The sequence below is a fragment of the Selaginella moellendorffii genome, unplaced genomic scaffold (assembly GCF_000143415.4).
Source record: "Selaginella moellendorffii unplaced genomic scaffold, v1.0 SELMOscaffold_94, whole genome shotgun sequence".
NCBI lineage: Eukaryota > Viridiplantae > Streptophyta > Lycopodiopsida > Selaginellales > Selaginellaceae > Selaginella > Selaginella moellendorffii.
Window position 1 is genome coordinate 265,342 of NW_003314355.1, and position 16,394 is coordinate 281,735.

The window sequence follows — 16,394 nt, forward strand, 5'->3', positions numbered from 1 at the left end:
ATGTGAACTTCATCTTGTGACGAAGCCTGATGGTAGTATTCATTTCTGCATCGACTATCGTCCATTAAATGAAGTGACGATCCCGGATGTGTACCCTCTTCCTCACACTGCTGATCTCTTGGATCGTCTGGGGCGAAGTCGTTGGTTCACCAAGCTAGATCTTGCTTCTGGGTATTGGCAAGTACCGATGGCCAAAGACGATATTCCTAAGATTGCTTTTCGTACACCATTTGGTTTGTACAAGTTCTTGGTGATGCCGTTTGGTTTGAACAATGCTCCAGCAACTTTTCAGCGGATGATGGACGAGGTTCTTTGCGATATGCCGGAGGTGACGGCTGACTTCATTGATGATGTCTTGATCCACTCGGAGGGGACGTGGGAGGAGCACGTTCGTGATGTTTGTAAAGTGTTGGATCGGCTACGCGACGTTGGTTTAAAGCTGAAGCGGTCAAAGTGCGTGTTTGGGTCCAAAGACACAACTTATCTTAGGTACCGTATTTCTCGTGAGGGTTTGCAAGTTGATCCTGACAAACTTGTAGCCGTTCTAAAGTTCCCTACTCCGAAGTGTGTGAATGATATGCAGCGCTTTTTGGGTAAGGTGCAGTATCTCGGTCGTTTTGTGGATCATCTTTCCGATCGCACTACACCATTGCGAGCATTGCTGAAGTCATCAACGTCATCTTTCATCTGGTCTCCGGATTGTGAGCGGGTGTTCGTGAATCTCAAAGAGCTATTGACGACTCCTCCGGTTTTGGCATATCCTGACTACACTCGGCCTTTTATTTTGCGTGTGGATGCTTCTGACATTGGTCTTGGAGGTGTGTTGATGCAAGAGAGCTCGAGTGTGCCTGGTCAGCGCCATCCCATTGCATACATAAGCCGTACATTACAACCAGCAGAGATTAACTACTCCACGACGGAGAAGGAGTGTTTAGCAACAGTCTGGGGTTTCGAGAAACTTCATGCATATCTACATGGTTCTCGGACGTTACTTGAAGGTGACCATGCTGCTGTTACTTCATTATTGAAGCGGAAGAACCTGGTTGGTCGTACGGCTCGATGGGCTTTGAAGCTTCAGATATATCATTTCAATGTTGTTCATCGCCCAGGGAGTTCTATGGCTGATGCTGATGCCCTTTCTCGAGCTCCTCTTCCTTCTCCACTCACTTCTTATGTTTTTGACGAACCTGTTGTTCCAGCATCTGTGGATTTTTTAGATGAGGATTCTGTGCCATCGGCAGTTGTTGTCCTTGACATTCAGTGACGTTATTTTGTGGGGACGGATCCTGATGGTCATTTATGGCTGGTGGTGCCTTCGGTGTTTATTCCGCGGTTTCTCCATGCCTACCATGATTCTCCTGTTCTAGGTGGTCATATGGGACACCGTCGTGTCACCGAGAAGCTACGCAGATCTTTCTATTGGCCAGAGATGCGACGTGATATTATCCGGTATGTGCGTAGCTGCGTTTGGTGCCAAGCTCGTAATACTCCCCCTTGTGCTGCGGAAGGACGGTTGGAGTCAATTGCAGTTTCTCGTCCGTTTGAGTTGGTGGCATTTGATCTTATGGGACCTTTTCCACGATCGACTGCTGGCAATGAGTATGTTATTATTGCTTCTGACTACTTGACTCATTGGGTGGAAGTTGGTGCTCTTGCTAGTGCCTCTGCAACTGCTGTTGGATACTTCCTCCTCAATCGAGTGGTGTTCCAGCATTCTTGTCCAGAGCGGATTCTTTCGGATAATGGTCCTGCATTTATGGCTGAGGTATTTCATGTTTTAACATCTCGGTTGGGGATACGCCACACTTTTACGAGTGCTTATCATCCACAATCAGACAGTCTGGTCGAACAGCTCGTTCGGACATTCAAAAGGATGATTGCGAAGTATGTGAACTTTCAGCATTCGGATTGGGATGGTTATTTGCCGTCTCTTCGGTATGCCTATGTCACAGGGGTGCAGAGTTCTGTTGGTGCTTCACCATATAAACTTCTATATGGTCATGATCCAATATTACCAACAGAGTTGGGTTTACCTTCGCGATTGCCACAAGCTCCTGATGCTAGGTCATGGGATCAATATTTGACAAGCATTCTTCCATTTGTCCGAGCAGAGTCCGCTGAACACTTAGGCCGTGTACAAGTGGGACAACAACGGCGCTACAATTCCCATCATCGTCCACCTGCAGAGTACAAAGTGGATGATTTGGTGTTAGTCCGTTTTCCCTATCTTACGGTACGTGGTTTATCTAAGGGGCTCCTTGCGCAGTGGAAAGGACCATATCGGGTGTTGCGGCAAGTTGGACCACAAGTTTATGAGGTTCGGCATGACGTTTAGCAGGCCGATCCTCCGGAGATTGTGCATGTGCAACGGTTAAAATGCTTCATACAAAGGGATCAGGAGCAGTTAATACCATCTACAGATCCACCGATGCCTCCTCCTGACGTTCCTCCAGATCCCGGCCCTTCTACAAGAGAACCCTGATGGCCTTCCATTATTTTGAGAGGAGGAGATGATGTGAGGACCAAGTGTACGGCTACGATGCCGTATACTAATATTAGCGTAGTGGGATTTTGGTAGTGTAAGCGACTAAATTTTCCATTCTACTTTAGTCACTTAACCACACCTCTGACCACTTGGAGGAGTCTCATTCACAACCTCCATAAGTCCAATCCAGGACTTGGGACTTGCTAGCCCCGAGAATGGCATCCATGCCACTCAACATTTGCACTTGGTCCAAGTGCTCCACGTGTCCGATCCCATGACCGACACTCAAAGGTACCACCGACATAGCTGCCCGTTACGCTAAGGCCATGCCTAATCACCTTTGCCACACTGGTAGTCCAATACCACTTGCATCACCGTCTTGGCTCTCCAAGACTAGGCAAACCATCCGTGAGTGGTCATCTCAGATCCACTCCTTAGCATCCTTAGGATGCCCACCAACAAGGGGAATAGCCTTCCCCAATATCCCTCTGTCAGTCCCCACTAAGTCCCTTTCTGCCCCTGGCTGTGTTTGCCAACACTGCCACTGGATCGAGACCCACAGGCCCGACCACTAAGTCCCACGGTCCTCTGGGACTTCCCCACCACACGACTGTGTCCTTGGTCACTACCCCAAAGGACTGCTCCTCTTCCTTTCCACAGTCTGGGCCTTTGGGACAACATTTCGGAACACCGTGGCCTTACGCGAGCCATCTGGGTACTCTCCTCGCCTTCTGCCCTTGGGTGCTCTAGCCATGGGCTTAGAGCGGGTTCCGTTGAGCCACACCAGGTATCCAAGTAGGTAGTGCCACCCACACTTGGACTGGGAGCATCGGCCAGTCGATCTCCCGGGGGAACTAGAGCCGGCTCTTGAACACTTCACCAAGCTACCCCGCTTGTCGGTCTGTGTTCACTCTAGTCTTGGACTTCCCAGTGGGCAGCTCATCACCCAACACTGGGTCCGGCCTTCCTGGGCCAAACTGGCCTTTCCTGGCCAAACTGGCTCCACTGCAGTCCTCCCCCTACTATACTTTTGGAGCTCACCAAACCCCCCAGGGTCTGGGAGACGAACGCTTTGGGCTTTCACCCTCTCAGGCTCAGACTCAGACTCGGACTCGGACTCGGACTCGGACTCGGACTCGGACTCAGACTCGGACTCGGATTCGGACTCGGACTCGGGCTCGGGCTCGGTCTCGGCCTCGGCCTCGGTCTCGGTCTCGGTCCCGATCTCGGTCTCGGTCTCGGTCCCGGTCTCGGTCTCGACTTCGGACTCCATCTCGGACTCCATCTCGGACTCCATCTCGGACTCCATCTCGGGTCCACCTCGGACTCCATCTCGGACTCCATCTCGGGTCCATCTCGGACTCCATCTCGGACTCCATTTCGGGTCCATCTCGGGTCCACCTCGGACTCCATCTCGGACTCCATCTCGGACTCCATCTCGGGTCCATCTCGGACTCCACTTCGGACTCCAACTCGGGTCCATCTCGGGTCCACCTCGGACTCCACTTCGGACTCCATCTTGGACTCCATCTCGGGTCCATCTCGGACTCCACTTCGGACTCCAACTCGGGTCCATCTCGGGTCCACTTCGGACTCCACTTCGGACTCCATCTCGGACTCCACCTCGGGTCCATCTCGGACTCCACTTCGGACTCCAACTCGGGTCCATCTCGGACTCCACTTCGGACTCCAACTCGGGTCCATCTCGGACTCCACTTCGGACTCCAACTCGGGTCCATCTCGGACTCCACTTCGGACTCCAACTCGAGTCCATCTCGGACACTCCCACGTGTTATGTGTTGGTCCTTTTGGGTCCCTTTTTGGAGCCTCGCCTTTTGCTCGCTTCGTGCTCGTTCCTCGAGCACTTCGTTGGGAGTTCCACTCCCACTCTTGACTTTTCAAGTCAGAGCTTTTGGTCCAAATGTGTTACGCTCGTTTGGCTCTCGCTTCGGCCACTACCATGTGGCACCCTTCCGGCTCCACTTTGGGGCCTAGGGATTTTGTGTCTCACAACTCCACCACCCATAGACGAAGTTCGATGTCCTCATCGAACGGTGAACCATTTTATAAAGTAACACCCGCATGTGTTACCATTTCCATCCTTGGCGCGTAGCCAATATTTGTCAATGGTGTGACATTGAAGGCTCACCATGCCTTCTCCATATTCGTCAATGGTTGGACATTGAAGGCTCACCATGCCTTTTGCATATCCTCTAAGGAGGGTAGTCTCTCCAACTTAGAGACTGATTGGACCACATATAGTGGTTCTTTCCTTTTATTGGTTTAGTTCTCGCTAAACCTCTTAGAGACCCTTCTTTAAGTCAATCCCACTACTCCTTCTCGAGTAGTCTCAGTTTCCATCGATATAACCTTTGCACTTTGGAACTTTGAATTTTGACTTTCTTGGAGTCAATTTCCTAGGTGTCTCCGACACCTTGCCTTGCACCTTTTTGTGCAACTCCACTTCCCATCCTAGGAAGTTCTCCACTAGAGGGCACCATCATCCTCTCTTCTATTTCGTGCCAAAGTTCCAGTTATCATACTTGGTGCTAGGGCTATTCATGGCCCTATCATTTGGCTACCTTACCGCTCCCTCCCTTGGAGCTTCCACTTTCGCCAAATCGGAGCATTTCGGAATCCCTCCTTAGAAACACACTTCCTTTCCCGCAACTTGTTAGCGTCCAACACATTAGTGTTCCTCGCCTAACTTTGTCACTTGGATTCCTTCCAAGGGATTCCACGGCCCTATCTTGGCCACTCATCTTTTGCTCCTATCCGTTGATTGTTGCACCAAGCAACATCGAATCTCTACCTCCCTCCTTGAGGTATTGTTTCGGTTCCATAGCAAAGACTCCTCTTTGCCAAGTCCGGAGGATGTTCACCCCTAGTATGTCTCTTTAGCATCTTCTGCTATGGGCTCTATCCACGGCCCAACTTCGTGACCCTCCCATAGGTCTTTTATAGAGACTACTTTCCTCGGACTCACTATGCCATCGCACGGACATAGTTTATTTCCCTTAGGTGCTCTTCCCACTTGGTCATCACGACCAAGCCACACCACCTTAAACAGTTCAATTTCAACATTTTGAACCAGGAACTTCATTCCTTAGCCAACCAAGGACCTTGTCCTTATCTGGCCATAAGATCACCTAGTGATCTCACCTTGGCAGAGTTGCCAAGAGGTACTTGGTCTTCTAGACCTCCAAGTTGTTGACTATAACCCCGGGGGCATCCCCCACACTTGGCGGTGCACCCAAGCTAGCCCTTACGGCCAAGGGTTCATAGCAACTAAGATTAGGTGTCCCCATCTCACTCACCACGACCTTGGTGCCACTTGCACCAAAGCATTCAAGTTAGATATGCGGAGCTTTCACACTAAGCAATCTAACCGTGCATCACGACTCCGAGGCATCCCTCGCTTGGCGGTGTGCCCAAACCAGTCTCCCCACTGAGAGTCCATGACCACCGAAATATGAGTGTCCTCATATTCCAAACCATCACCACGCCCTAGTGATTTGGGACTCGAACCCAAGCACTAGAGGGTCGGGACTCGAACCCAACCTCCGTATATGCATCTATGGACGGCATCACACAAGATGCCTGGCGTGACTCCCCACGCCGGTGCACCAACTTATTTTTAAAGCGCGCTACAGATCACAGCTTAGGAACCTAGTTCCTCCACACTGCCAAGTCCTCTCACTCGACATGTCTGTGATCATGCATGGACTCCTCCATGCTCGGCCCCATGGCCCACCCTTTTTGAAGTTATCACCTTCAACTAGGGTATTTGTTCCCCCGACGTGCCAATCTTGCTTGGCAAGTCCTCCGACCACTGTAACATGGTTCCTGCATAAGCGTGAAAGTCCTTGACCATCGACTTTCGTTCAAAGCCCTCTCTTTGAACACTCGGGAACTACTTCCCTAACCTTGATAGCCTTGCCTCATGGCAAGCTTCAAGACCACGCTTCTGCTGCGCCACTCTGATTTCGCGCGTTCCATGAACCATTTACACTTGGCCTTTCTAGGTACTAAGCTACCTAGAATCATCTTTGGGAACCTTGAAGGAACTCTGTCCCTCAGCTTGCTAAGGCCTCCCCTTTTGCAAGCCTTCCAAATGCCACATAGTCTAAAATGGACAATTCCATATTTTAGACTCTCCATGGCATCACGGTTGCTAGCGGCAACACCCTCGAGCCCCCACTTGATTCTCCACTCCCAGCTGGCATAACCAACCTTGGTTATGCCTTTTGATTCCTACGATTCGGTTCTATCCCCTTATTTCTTGCTTTATGGCTTCACACCTTTCCTTTGGTCATTCTCCTCCAGACCAGGAGGATAGCTTTGCACTTTCTATCATGCTTTAGCAAGTATTCTTAGGGATGAACCTACCCAATAGCCTAGGGAGTGGTTCCTCAATCCGGGTATGCTCACCTTATAATCCCACACACTGGGATTACATTGTTGCTTATGGGCCTTTACATGCCCATCACTAGCCTTGCCAAAATTCCATTTTTGGCTTTGTCCAACTCGGGTAGACAGTCCTCTCCTGTCTTCGCAACCTTGGACATTGGGATAGCACCTTCTATCCATCATTCGCTAGGGACTTAGTCCCTTGGGCTTTATCCATTGCCCTCGCGACATCAAACACCACCTTCTGGTGTTCTAGAGTGTTCGGGTGTCCCAATGATGGCTTTCTTGACAATGAGTATTTCCTTTTATGACATTGACTTACTATATCGCAACACAAGCAATTTATCCCCCGTAAGGGTATATCCAACTTCCCTATACTATTAAGAAGTCTTGGGTAGCTACCTTCTACCCGTTTAACCAGTTATTTTGCACCTCTTGCTTAGTTGCCTCATAGTTGTCAAGTCCTACAACTCATTGCTTGGTGCTTTCACACCTCCATCATTATCTGGGTCACCACACTCCAACTGCATGCTCTGCAGCTTAGGCTATGCTATTCCCATTTCCATTGGGATTCCTTTGGCAAGGGGTTCTCATGAACCCACCAACATAGCCTCAAGGTATCACACCTTGGCACATTTGGTGTCTCCACACCATTGGCTCCACGAGCCTACCTCTATGACATTTCCCCTTCGTGTCTAAGTCTTTGCCAAGACCAACACCGCTCTTTCTCATGTCAACCATCCGTTAGCACTGCACCATAGAGGTCACACACAACTTTCTGTCAAAGTTGTTTTCTTCTGGGAACACCTTTCCCATAACTTTAGCATGGCATATTTTGCCATCGATGAGATACCCTCTGTTCTCATCCTTGGATCCTATGATCCCCCCCCCCATCCTTTGTGGGGTACAACACACCTTAGTCCAAATGCTTCCATCAGTCCTTTTAGGACCATCCATTGACTCTACTTGAGTCATCCAGTAGTTTTGGACTTGGTTAATCCACAGACCCGTAAGGTCCTACTTGTGAGGCACTAGCTCACTGGAATACACTTCTTGCATTCCTGTCCTACTCAAAAGGACTATTTTCACAAGTGTTACTCCGACACTTGATTTTGTTCTCTAGGGGCAACCTTTGCCCCTTAGGACTACTTGTCCATGTGATGAGAACACCAACTCATCCACTTAATACACCCCCAACTCCTTGGGTTGTTCCAGCATTTATTAGAGGTAGCCCCGGCTACCTTTTCAAGGACTTGAGTCCTCTTCCGTATTTGACCTCCCACGGTCATTACTTCTGGTCTCACATTCATGAGCACCAACCTCAACTATATGAGGAAAATCTTGTGACTCCTTTATTGCTTTGGAGTCTTTATCTTTCCCGTGATCCCAACTGTAGTTATTTACCACAACTACATTAGCTAGTTTGCTAAGTCAAACGCTCATCTGGATCACATCCTCAACTCCTTGAGGAAAACCATATACTGTTCCCAAGATCCCAAAGTCGTTCCATTATTGGCCCTTTTCTATCCACCACCTTGTCTACAAGTTCACCCATGAACTGTAATGAAGAGCCATATCTTCCCGACTTGCTACTCCTCAAGGATAGGCCCACTTCTCGGACCTTCCGTTGCCAACACCAGTGGTGATATACTTGAGCACCAATAAAAGTCGGACTAAGGAACAGCTCCGATACCAAATTGTAAGCGACTAAATTTTCCATTCTACTTTAGTCACTTAACCACACTTCTGACCACTTGGAGGAGTCTCATTCACAACCTCCATAAGTCCAATCCAGGACTTGGGACTTGCTAGCCCCGAGAATGGCATCCATGCCACTCAACATTTGCACTTGGTCCAAGTGCTCCACGTGTCCGATCCCATGACCGACACTCAAAGGTACCACCGACATAGCTGCCCGTTACGCTAAGGCCATGCCCAATCACCTTTGCCACACTGGTAGTCCAATACCACTTGCATCACCATCTTGGCTCTCCAAGACTAGGCAAACCATCCGTGAGTGGTCATCTCAAATCCATTCCTTAGCATCCTTAGGATGCCCACCGACAAGGGGAATAGCCTTCCCCAATATCCCTCTGTCAGTCCCCACTAAGTCCCTTTCTGCCCCTGGCCGTGTTTGCCAACACTGCCACTGGATCGAGACCCACAGGCCCGACCACTAAGTCCCACGGTCCTCTGGGACTTCCCCACCACACGACTGTGTCCTTGGTCACTACCCCAAAGGACTACTCCTCTTCCTTTCCACAGTCTGGGCCTTTGGGACAACATTTCGGAACACCGTGGCCTTACGCGAGCCATCTGGGTACTCTCCTCGCCTTCTGCCCTTGGGTGCTCTAGCCATGGGCTTAGAGCGGGTTCCGTTGAGCCACACCAGGTATCCAAGTAGGTAGTGCCACCCACACTTGGACTGGGAGCATCGGCCAGTCGATCTCCCGGGGGAACTAGAGCCGGCTCTTGAACACTTCACCAAGCTACCCCGCTTGTCGGTCTGTGTTCACTCTAGTCTTGGACTTCCCAGTGGGCAGCTCATCACCCAACACTGGGTCCGGCCTTCCTGGGCCAAACTGGCCTTTCCTGGCCAAACTGGCTCCACTGCAGTCCTCCCCCTACTATACTTTTGGAGCTCACCAAACCCCCTAGGGTCTGGGAGACGAACGCTTTGGGCTTTCACCCTCTCAGGCTCGGACTCGGACTCGGACTCGGACTCGGACTCGGACTCAGACTCGGACTCGGATTCGGACTCGGACTCGGGCTCGGGCTCGGTCTCGGCCTCGGCCTCGGTCTCGGTCTCGGTCCCGATCTCGGTCTCGGTCTCGGTCCCGGTCTCGGTCTCGACTTCGGACTCCATCTCGGACTCCATCTCGGACTCCATCTCGGGTCCACCTCGGACTCCATCTCGGACTCCATCTCGGGTCCATCTCGGACTCCATCTCGGACTCCATTTCGGGTCCACCTCGGACTCCATCTCGGACTCCATCTCGGACTCCATCTCGGGTCCATCTCGGACTCCACTTCGGACTCCAACTCGGGTCCATCTCGGGTCCACCTCGGACTCCACTTCGGACTCCATCTTGGACTCCATCTCGGGTCCATCTCGGACTCCACTTCGGACTCCAACTCGGGTCCATCTCGGGTCCACTTCGGACTCCACTTCGGACTCCATCTCGGACTCCACCTCGGGTCCATCTCGGACTCCACTTCGGACTCCAACTCGGGTCCATCTCGGACTCCACTTCGGACTCCAACTCAGGTCCATCTCGGACTCCACTTCGGACTCCAACTCGGGTCCATCTCGGACTCCACTTCGGACTCCAACTCGAGTCCATCTCGGACACTCCCACGTGTTATGTGTTGGTCCTTTTGGGTCCCTTTTTGGAGCCTCGCCTTTTGCTCGCTTCGTGCTCGTTCCTCGAGCACTTCGTTGGGAGTTCCACTCCCGCTCTTGACTTTTCAAGTCGGAGCTTTTGGTCCAAACGTGTTACGCTCGTTTGGCTCTCGCTTCGGCCACTACCATGTGGCACCCTTCCGGCTCCACTTTGGGGCCTAGGGATTTTGTGTCTCACAGGTAGCCGTCGGATTGATTTCAATCCGGACCACTCGCTTCTGTATATAAGCTAGGGTTTTTGGGCTAATTGATATGCACATTTCTGTATTCCCTTTCTATATTCCATGCACTCACATATATGTGTGTGTGCATGTGTGTGTGTAAAAGTAAGATTTAACATGAAAAACCACACACAGACTTAAGGATCAATAATGTACTCATGTTTGTGATCCCATACCATAAAGTCTAGAAAACAAGCAAGGAAATGCTCATTGATAGGAATTCTTTGAATTTGCTTTAACTTTAAAATACACACTCAATGTGTGAAAAACTATTTGCAAAAAAGAAAATAAAATTACCTATTTTGATGTAGCATAAATATCTTGAACCAATTGGATGCTGCAAAATCCTTGTCATCAACTAGACAAATCAATTAGACTGCTTATAAGCTTTATTTCATTAAAATGGGACTTTTGTTGTCTCATTTAAGCTGTTTATACATTATTATCCAAGAAAATAATAAGTTTTTTTCTCTTATAAAAAAGAATTGAGTGTGAGGTTTGGGTATAAAATCTATATCCAAATTCCAGGTCCAAGATTTTTATATAAAACACTCATTTTATAGTAAATTTCTATAAACCTAAATCTCAAATTTAGAAATAATTCCTATTTTAACAAAATAGAGTTTTTATGGAGTTTACTTTATGGTATTGAAATTAGCACTACAAATGTAGGCTTGAACTAATTCAGCTAAGGTGCTCATAAAATTTCCCAAATCATACAAGGCTATCTTTGTCAAACCCTATTCAGACAAAAACACATTAAACTGAAATTAATTGAATGGAAAGGTTTGTTACTTTTTAAAAACATTGTCCTACAAACATAAAAAACCATAATAGTGTAGCATAACACAGCCTCAAAATCTTACCACTCCTACTAGGTTGTTATGGTTGCTATGAATAATGAAGATTTAAAAACTAACATTGTGATGTGGATCCTTATAGTTAGCATGTCCAAACCTGAATAATTTTTTAGAAAAACAATAAATCATATTATTTTTGTTTGAATAAACAGTTATATTATTAACACTTGACAAATAAATAAATGAATATACACAGCTCAAAACTTGGAATTGCACAGGTACATTGTTCAAACAATACAAGCACAATATCTCAATTGTCTTACCCAACAAAGGACAATTTAATGATTACCCAAGCCAAAGAGCTTAGAGAACCAATAGTTCATGAATGAGAACTATGCTCTCAAAGTTTTGGACATGGTACACATTTGAAGCTTTTGGTTTCACAATTTTTATCCACACTAAGACTTTATGCCCATTGCATCAATTTACACAAGCATAATCCTATTATTCTTCAATTAGAGTTTTAGGATCTAAATAATTAATCTTTATTCAACACTTCATTATAACACCACTTTAGTAGTTTGAGATCATATGCAAAAGTTCTTCACTCATTGATTAAGTCTTTTACATAAAACTTCTTCACTTTTCAATTATTCATTTGAATTCAATTAGCAACAAAACACTTTCAATGGCATATTGAAATTTTAATTTACACAATATAATTGTGTTGGCTGATTCCTTCTTTGCTTTGGTTGTGGCTTCATTATGATCAAAGCACTTAAAGCACTGCCACTCAAGTGTATAGGTGTTTTGAGGGGCATAACAAGTGTTAGTGGCTACATTAGGTTAATTTACTAGAGTGCATAAATGTGGCATTAGCCCAAATGTGAAAGGAGTAACTCACCTTTAATCATGAATTCCATATGGAGAGCAACAAAGGTATAACTATATTAGTATGACATTATAGGATTGGTGTGGTGGCATTACACTTATATAATGTGATGGAAGGCTAAAAACAATAATCCCAGTTTAAAAGGATTGTCCACATGGTAGTGAGGAGTGAACTTCACAATAGTAATAGCATTACTATCACTAGAGATTGTATACTCCTCTCAAGTTTATTGCACAGTGAGATTCAAAATTATACCTCGTTAGAGGAAGGGCCTTTTATATCTCTGGGAAATTATAAATGCTTTACAGATGAATATTAAGCAAGAGCAGTGTACCTCTATTGATTTCATGATTAACTCAAGTCCCTTACATCAATATAAAGATGGCAAACTCACATAAGAAAGATACAAATTAAAGATGATAGATAAAGCATAAACTTCACAACCAATAAAGATATTAAAACATGCATTTGTGAACATAATTTTGAATGGCATGAAATTCTCCATGCTTACCACCCATCAACTCCAACTTAAGGGAGCATTGCACTACCTCCATTCCCCTCCATGCACATTACTCATAGTTTTTTTTAGGAAAAAACAAAAAAAACAAACATTCCTATCTTACCATCTGTGTAATGTTAATCTTCTTGGCAAATGCTTCAATCTGTTTGCCATACTCTTGAGCTTTCTCCATTGAAATGCTGCCATGGTGTAAGAAAAGAAAAGAAAACCAAATTGTTAGCAATGTATGAATCTAGAGCTACAATCCACCTGGGAAAATTTTGCTAAGCTTTGTCTCTGGTAAGAATGGTGAGGAGCTCTCTAGCTGTCAGCACATATTACAATCCCTCATCATTATCGATCGAATCGGGATCCACTCAAAACAATGACAACCGGAGGACTCCTCGCAAAGGTGTAAAACAAAAGAGGAGTAGATTAAAAACCACAAATCAGCACCGCCTTTAGAGTTCATTTCGCACTGTGGGTTTAGGGCTATGGCGGTGGCAGCCGCGGCGCAGTGGTGGGCGGAAATCCGAAGAAAAGGGCCGGAATCGTATGCGTCCGGTATGACTTTCGAGCTTCCTGAGGCAGGTGTGAGGTCGATTGCTTTTAGTAACGAGGTCCTGTTTGTGAGGGAAGCTTTTGATGGGCTCTACAAGGAGATTCTAACTGTCCTCGAGTCACGCAAGTTCGGTCTGTGTCATGTGAATGGGAACTCTGGCGTGGGCAAGTCTGCGTTCCTGTGGTATTTCATCATCCGGACTGGCATTGATAGGCCAGAGTCGGTCATTCTCTACGAGACCGACACTCGCCTGTGGGAGTTTCGCCGTGGCGCTCTTCGGCTGGTGGCCAAAACGGAGTATTCCTTCGACGAGATCGAGTCTTCTGAAGTTACCTTCCATCTGATCGACCAAAAAATTTCTCCCGGCCGACCCATTGGAAACCGAGCTGTTGTTGCTGCCTCGCCAGACGACGATAACACCAAAAGCATCAGGAAAGTCCGTCGGACTTACACGCGCTATCTGCCTCCCTGGGACAAGACAGAGTTCGATTTGCTTGTCAAGCTGTGGAAGTCGCAGGCGGACAAGTTACCCGGGCCAGAAGCGGACGAGGTAGATGAAAAGGTAAAGGCTGCCAACTTGGCCTTCTCTTGGTTCGGGGGCATCCCACGATTTTTGTGGGATCGTGAGGACGGAACACTCACAGAGGAAGACTTTCGTTCGGACGTGATGAAGTGCCTTGCAAACACCAAGCTTAAGAACGTGAGTGTCATCCTGCAAAACTCAGCGGGTGCTCAGAACGTTTCGTGGAGGCTCTTTCACTTCAACGTGACGCCCGGAACCCGCTTCAGACGTTTCCGCTACACGTTTTGCTCGGAGAAGGTGGCAAGTCTTTATGCTGAGTATCTGTGTACAACCAACGTGGATAAGATCCGCAGCTTTCTGGAGGCTTCTCAGTCATTCAGCGAGTACTCAGCGCTGCGAGGTTTCGTTTTCGAGCAGTACGTGGTCAGCCAGGCGTTGGAACACGACATTATGGTGATGCCGATGGTAAGGCTATTTTTCACTCTTGGAAGCGTTACTTAGTGGCTCTGCAGGTTGACACTGCTTATTGCCAGCATTGTTCCCGCTCGGATGATCGAGGCAAGAATAAGAAGGTCCCCTGGATTCAGTGCGGGACCTGTCTTAAGTGGTACCATACCAAATGCGTCGGCATCAAATTCAAGTTTGATTTTAACTACAAGTGTCGGAACTGCCAAGGTGAGCCAAATGCTCAGGTTGTTTCCGGCCTTTTGCTACGATACTATGAAGGTGATCTGGAAGACGCTTTACTCGCAGCGGGTTGGTGTTTTTTGTAATGCTTTTATCTTTCCTCTTCTCCGTTTAGCCGCTTTTCTCTTGTGCAGGTGAAGAGGCAATCAAGTATCTGTGGAGGCCTCTCAAAAAGAACAATGCTGTCTTTGATTTTGTATTGTTACCACGCACGTTGGGACAGGCTACCGTCGCTCGTACTAATCACAGACCGGTTCTTGAGGCTACGATCAAGGCACAGCAGGCTCTCAAAGCCTGGAGAGACGAGTTCTATCAGGATAACAACAACGATGACACTCTACTGGCTTTTTTCGTACCACCGGATTCTTACTCCAATTTCAAGTTCCAGCCATACCGTTCATCTGGAAAGGTTGCTCAGAAAGCTGTCAAAGGTGAGCGTTTCATATGAACACTAAGTATGTATGTCATCTTTCTTTACCAGGGATCGTACAGTGTAAGGTCGCCGTTCCAGTATCTGGTAGTCCTTATGTAGCGAAGGTTGCACCCAACGACATGGATGCTGTTTCTCTAGATCCGAACTTGCCGGAGACTTGGGAGGAGGCTCTGGGCTGCATAGAATGCTCGGAGGATATTGTCGAACAACCGGAGAAGTCTCTCGAGCAGGAAAAAGTCAGATATTGCAGGCAGAACTTGGCTTTTGATGGAGATGAGTTGGATGCTCTGGAAGCGATCTGCAACCTTGCAGATGGTAGGCAGAAGCGCAAGCGTTTGCAGGCATTGTGCAAGATGTACAAGATTGCGGCCAATACCACCAACCAAGAGATGCTGGCTTGTCTCGAAGCAGAGCGTGAAAGACTAGATGATATGGAAGTGGATTAATAAATTAGTTTGCTTTTTCATTTTTCATACTTTTTTGGTTTGGTTTTTAAAAGTTATGTTCAGAATGAACAAAGGAAAGGGCTTAGGATTCTTGGAGGTGCTCCTATAGGCACGCCGAGGTGGTGGCTCCATGTACGCCACGAGGTTTCTCATGCGTCGGCATTTCACAAGAGCTGTGAGCAGCTCTATGTGAGGAAGGTATTGAACCGGAACACCGCGCCATTTGAACGGCAATTCCGGGGTCGTTTTTGTGGTATTTCCTCGTGCGAGTTGGGATTCAGAATCATCGTCTACGAAACCGTGTGTCTACGTTCATCTGATCGACCAGAACGTCAACACTTCGCGATTCATCGGGCTTCTGGTCGCCGCCTCTCCTGACATTAACAACACCAAACAAAAGTGACGCGCTACATGCCTGTGTGGACAAGGAAGAGTTTTTCGCCCTCGTTGCCTCGTGGAACTAACGGACCAAGCACTTGCCAAAGAGAGAGGCAGAGCTAATGCTGCCGAGAGGGCATACTCGTGGTTCGGGGGAATTCCCCGCTTCCTCTGGGCCTGGGACGCGGAAAAGCTTACTGGACAAGACTTTCGGGCGGAAGTACATCGATGTTTGGTCGATACCAAACTAGAGAACGTCCGTGCCGTGTTGCAAGATAAGGCAAACGCCAAGAACGTCTTTTGGTGTCTTTTCCATTTCATTTAGCAGGGAGATTCGACAAACACCATTATTCATTTTGTTCTGATAAGGTGGCGAACGCTTATGCTCAGTACCTACTTATGGAGTATCAGGACCAGCTTAGAGCCTTCATCCAAGCTTCGGAGCCCGTTCCAGAGTATGCTACCTTGCGAGGCTCTGTTTTCGAGCAATATGTCATTGTGCTTGCAGTCGCTCATGGGCATACCACTGGTAAGCACCTTGCGTTTGGATTGACATTTTGCAATCCAGATGGACGATGTCTATCTGGATTGCAAAATGATGCTTGTCAAAACAAAGACTGAGGAAGGAAGTTCAGAGTGGATTGGATAAAATGCA

The 16,394-nt window shown here is 47.7% G+C and overlaps 1 protein-coding gene across 1 annotated transcript; it reads left to right on the forward strand.

Annotated features, from left to right (window-relative positions):
- Window positions 1-13,191: 13,191 nt before the first annotated feature.
- Window positions 13,192-15,386, forward strand: LOC112341916. The gene is made up of 4 exons (XM_024662919.1): window positions 13,192-14,260; window positions 14,308-14,551; window positions 14,617-14,913; window positions 14,964-15,386. The coding sequence occupies exons 1-4, from the start codon at window positions 13,205-13,207 to the stop codon at window positions 15,359-15,361; spliced, it is 1,995 nt and encodes a 664-aa protein (XP_024518687.1). The 5' UTR covers window positions 13,192-13,204; the 3' UTR covers window positions 15,362-15,386.
- Window positions 15,387-16,394: the final 1,008 nt, after the last annotated feature.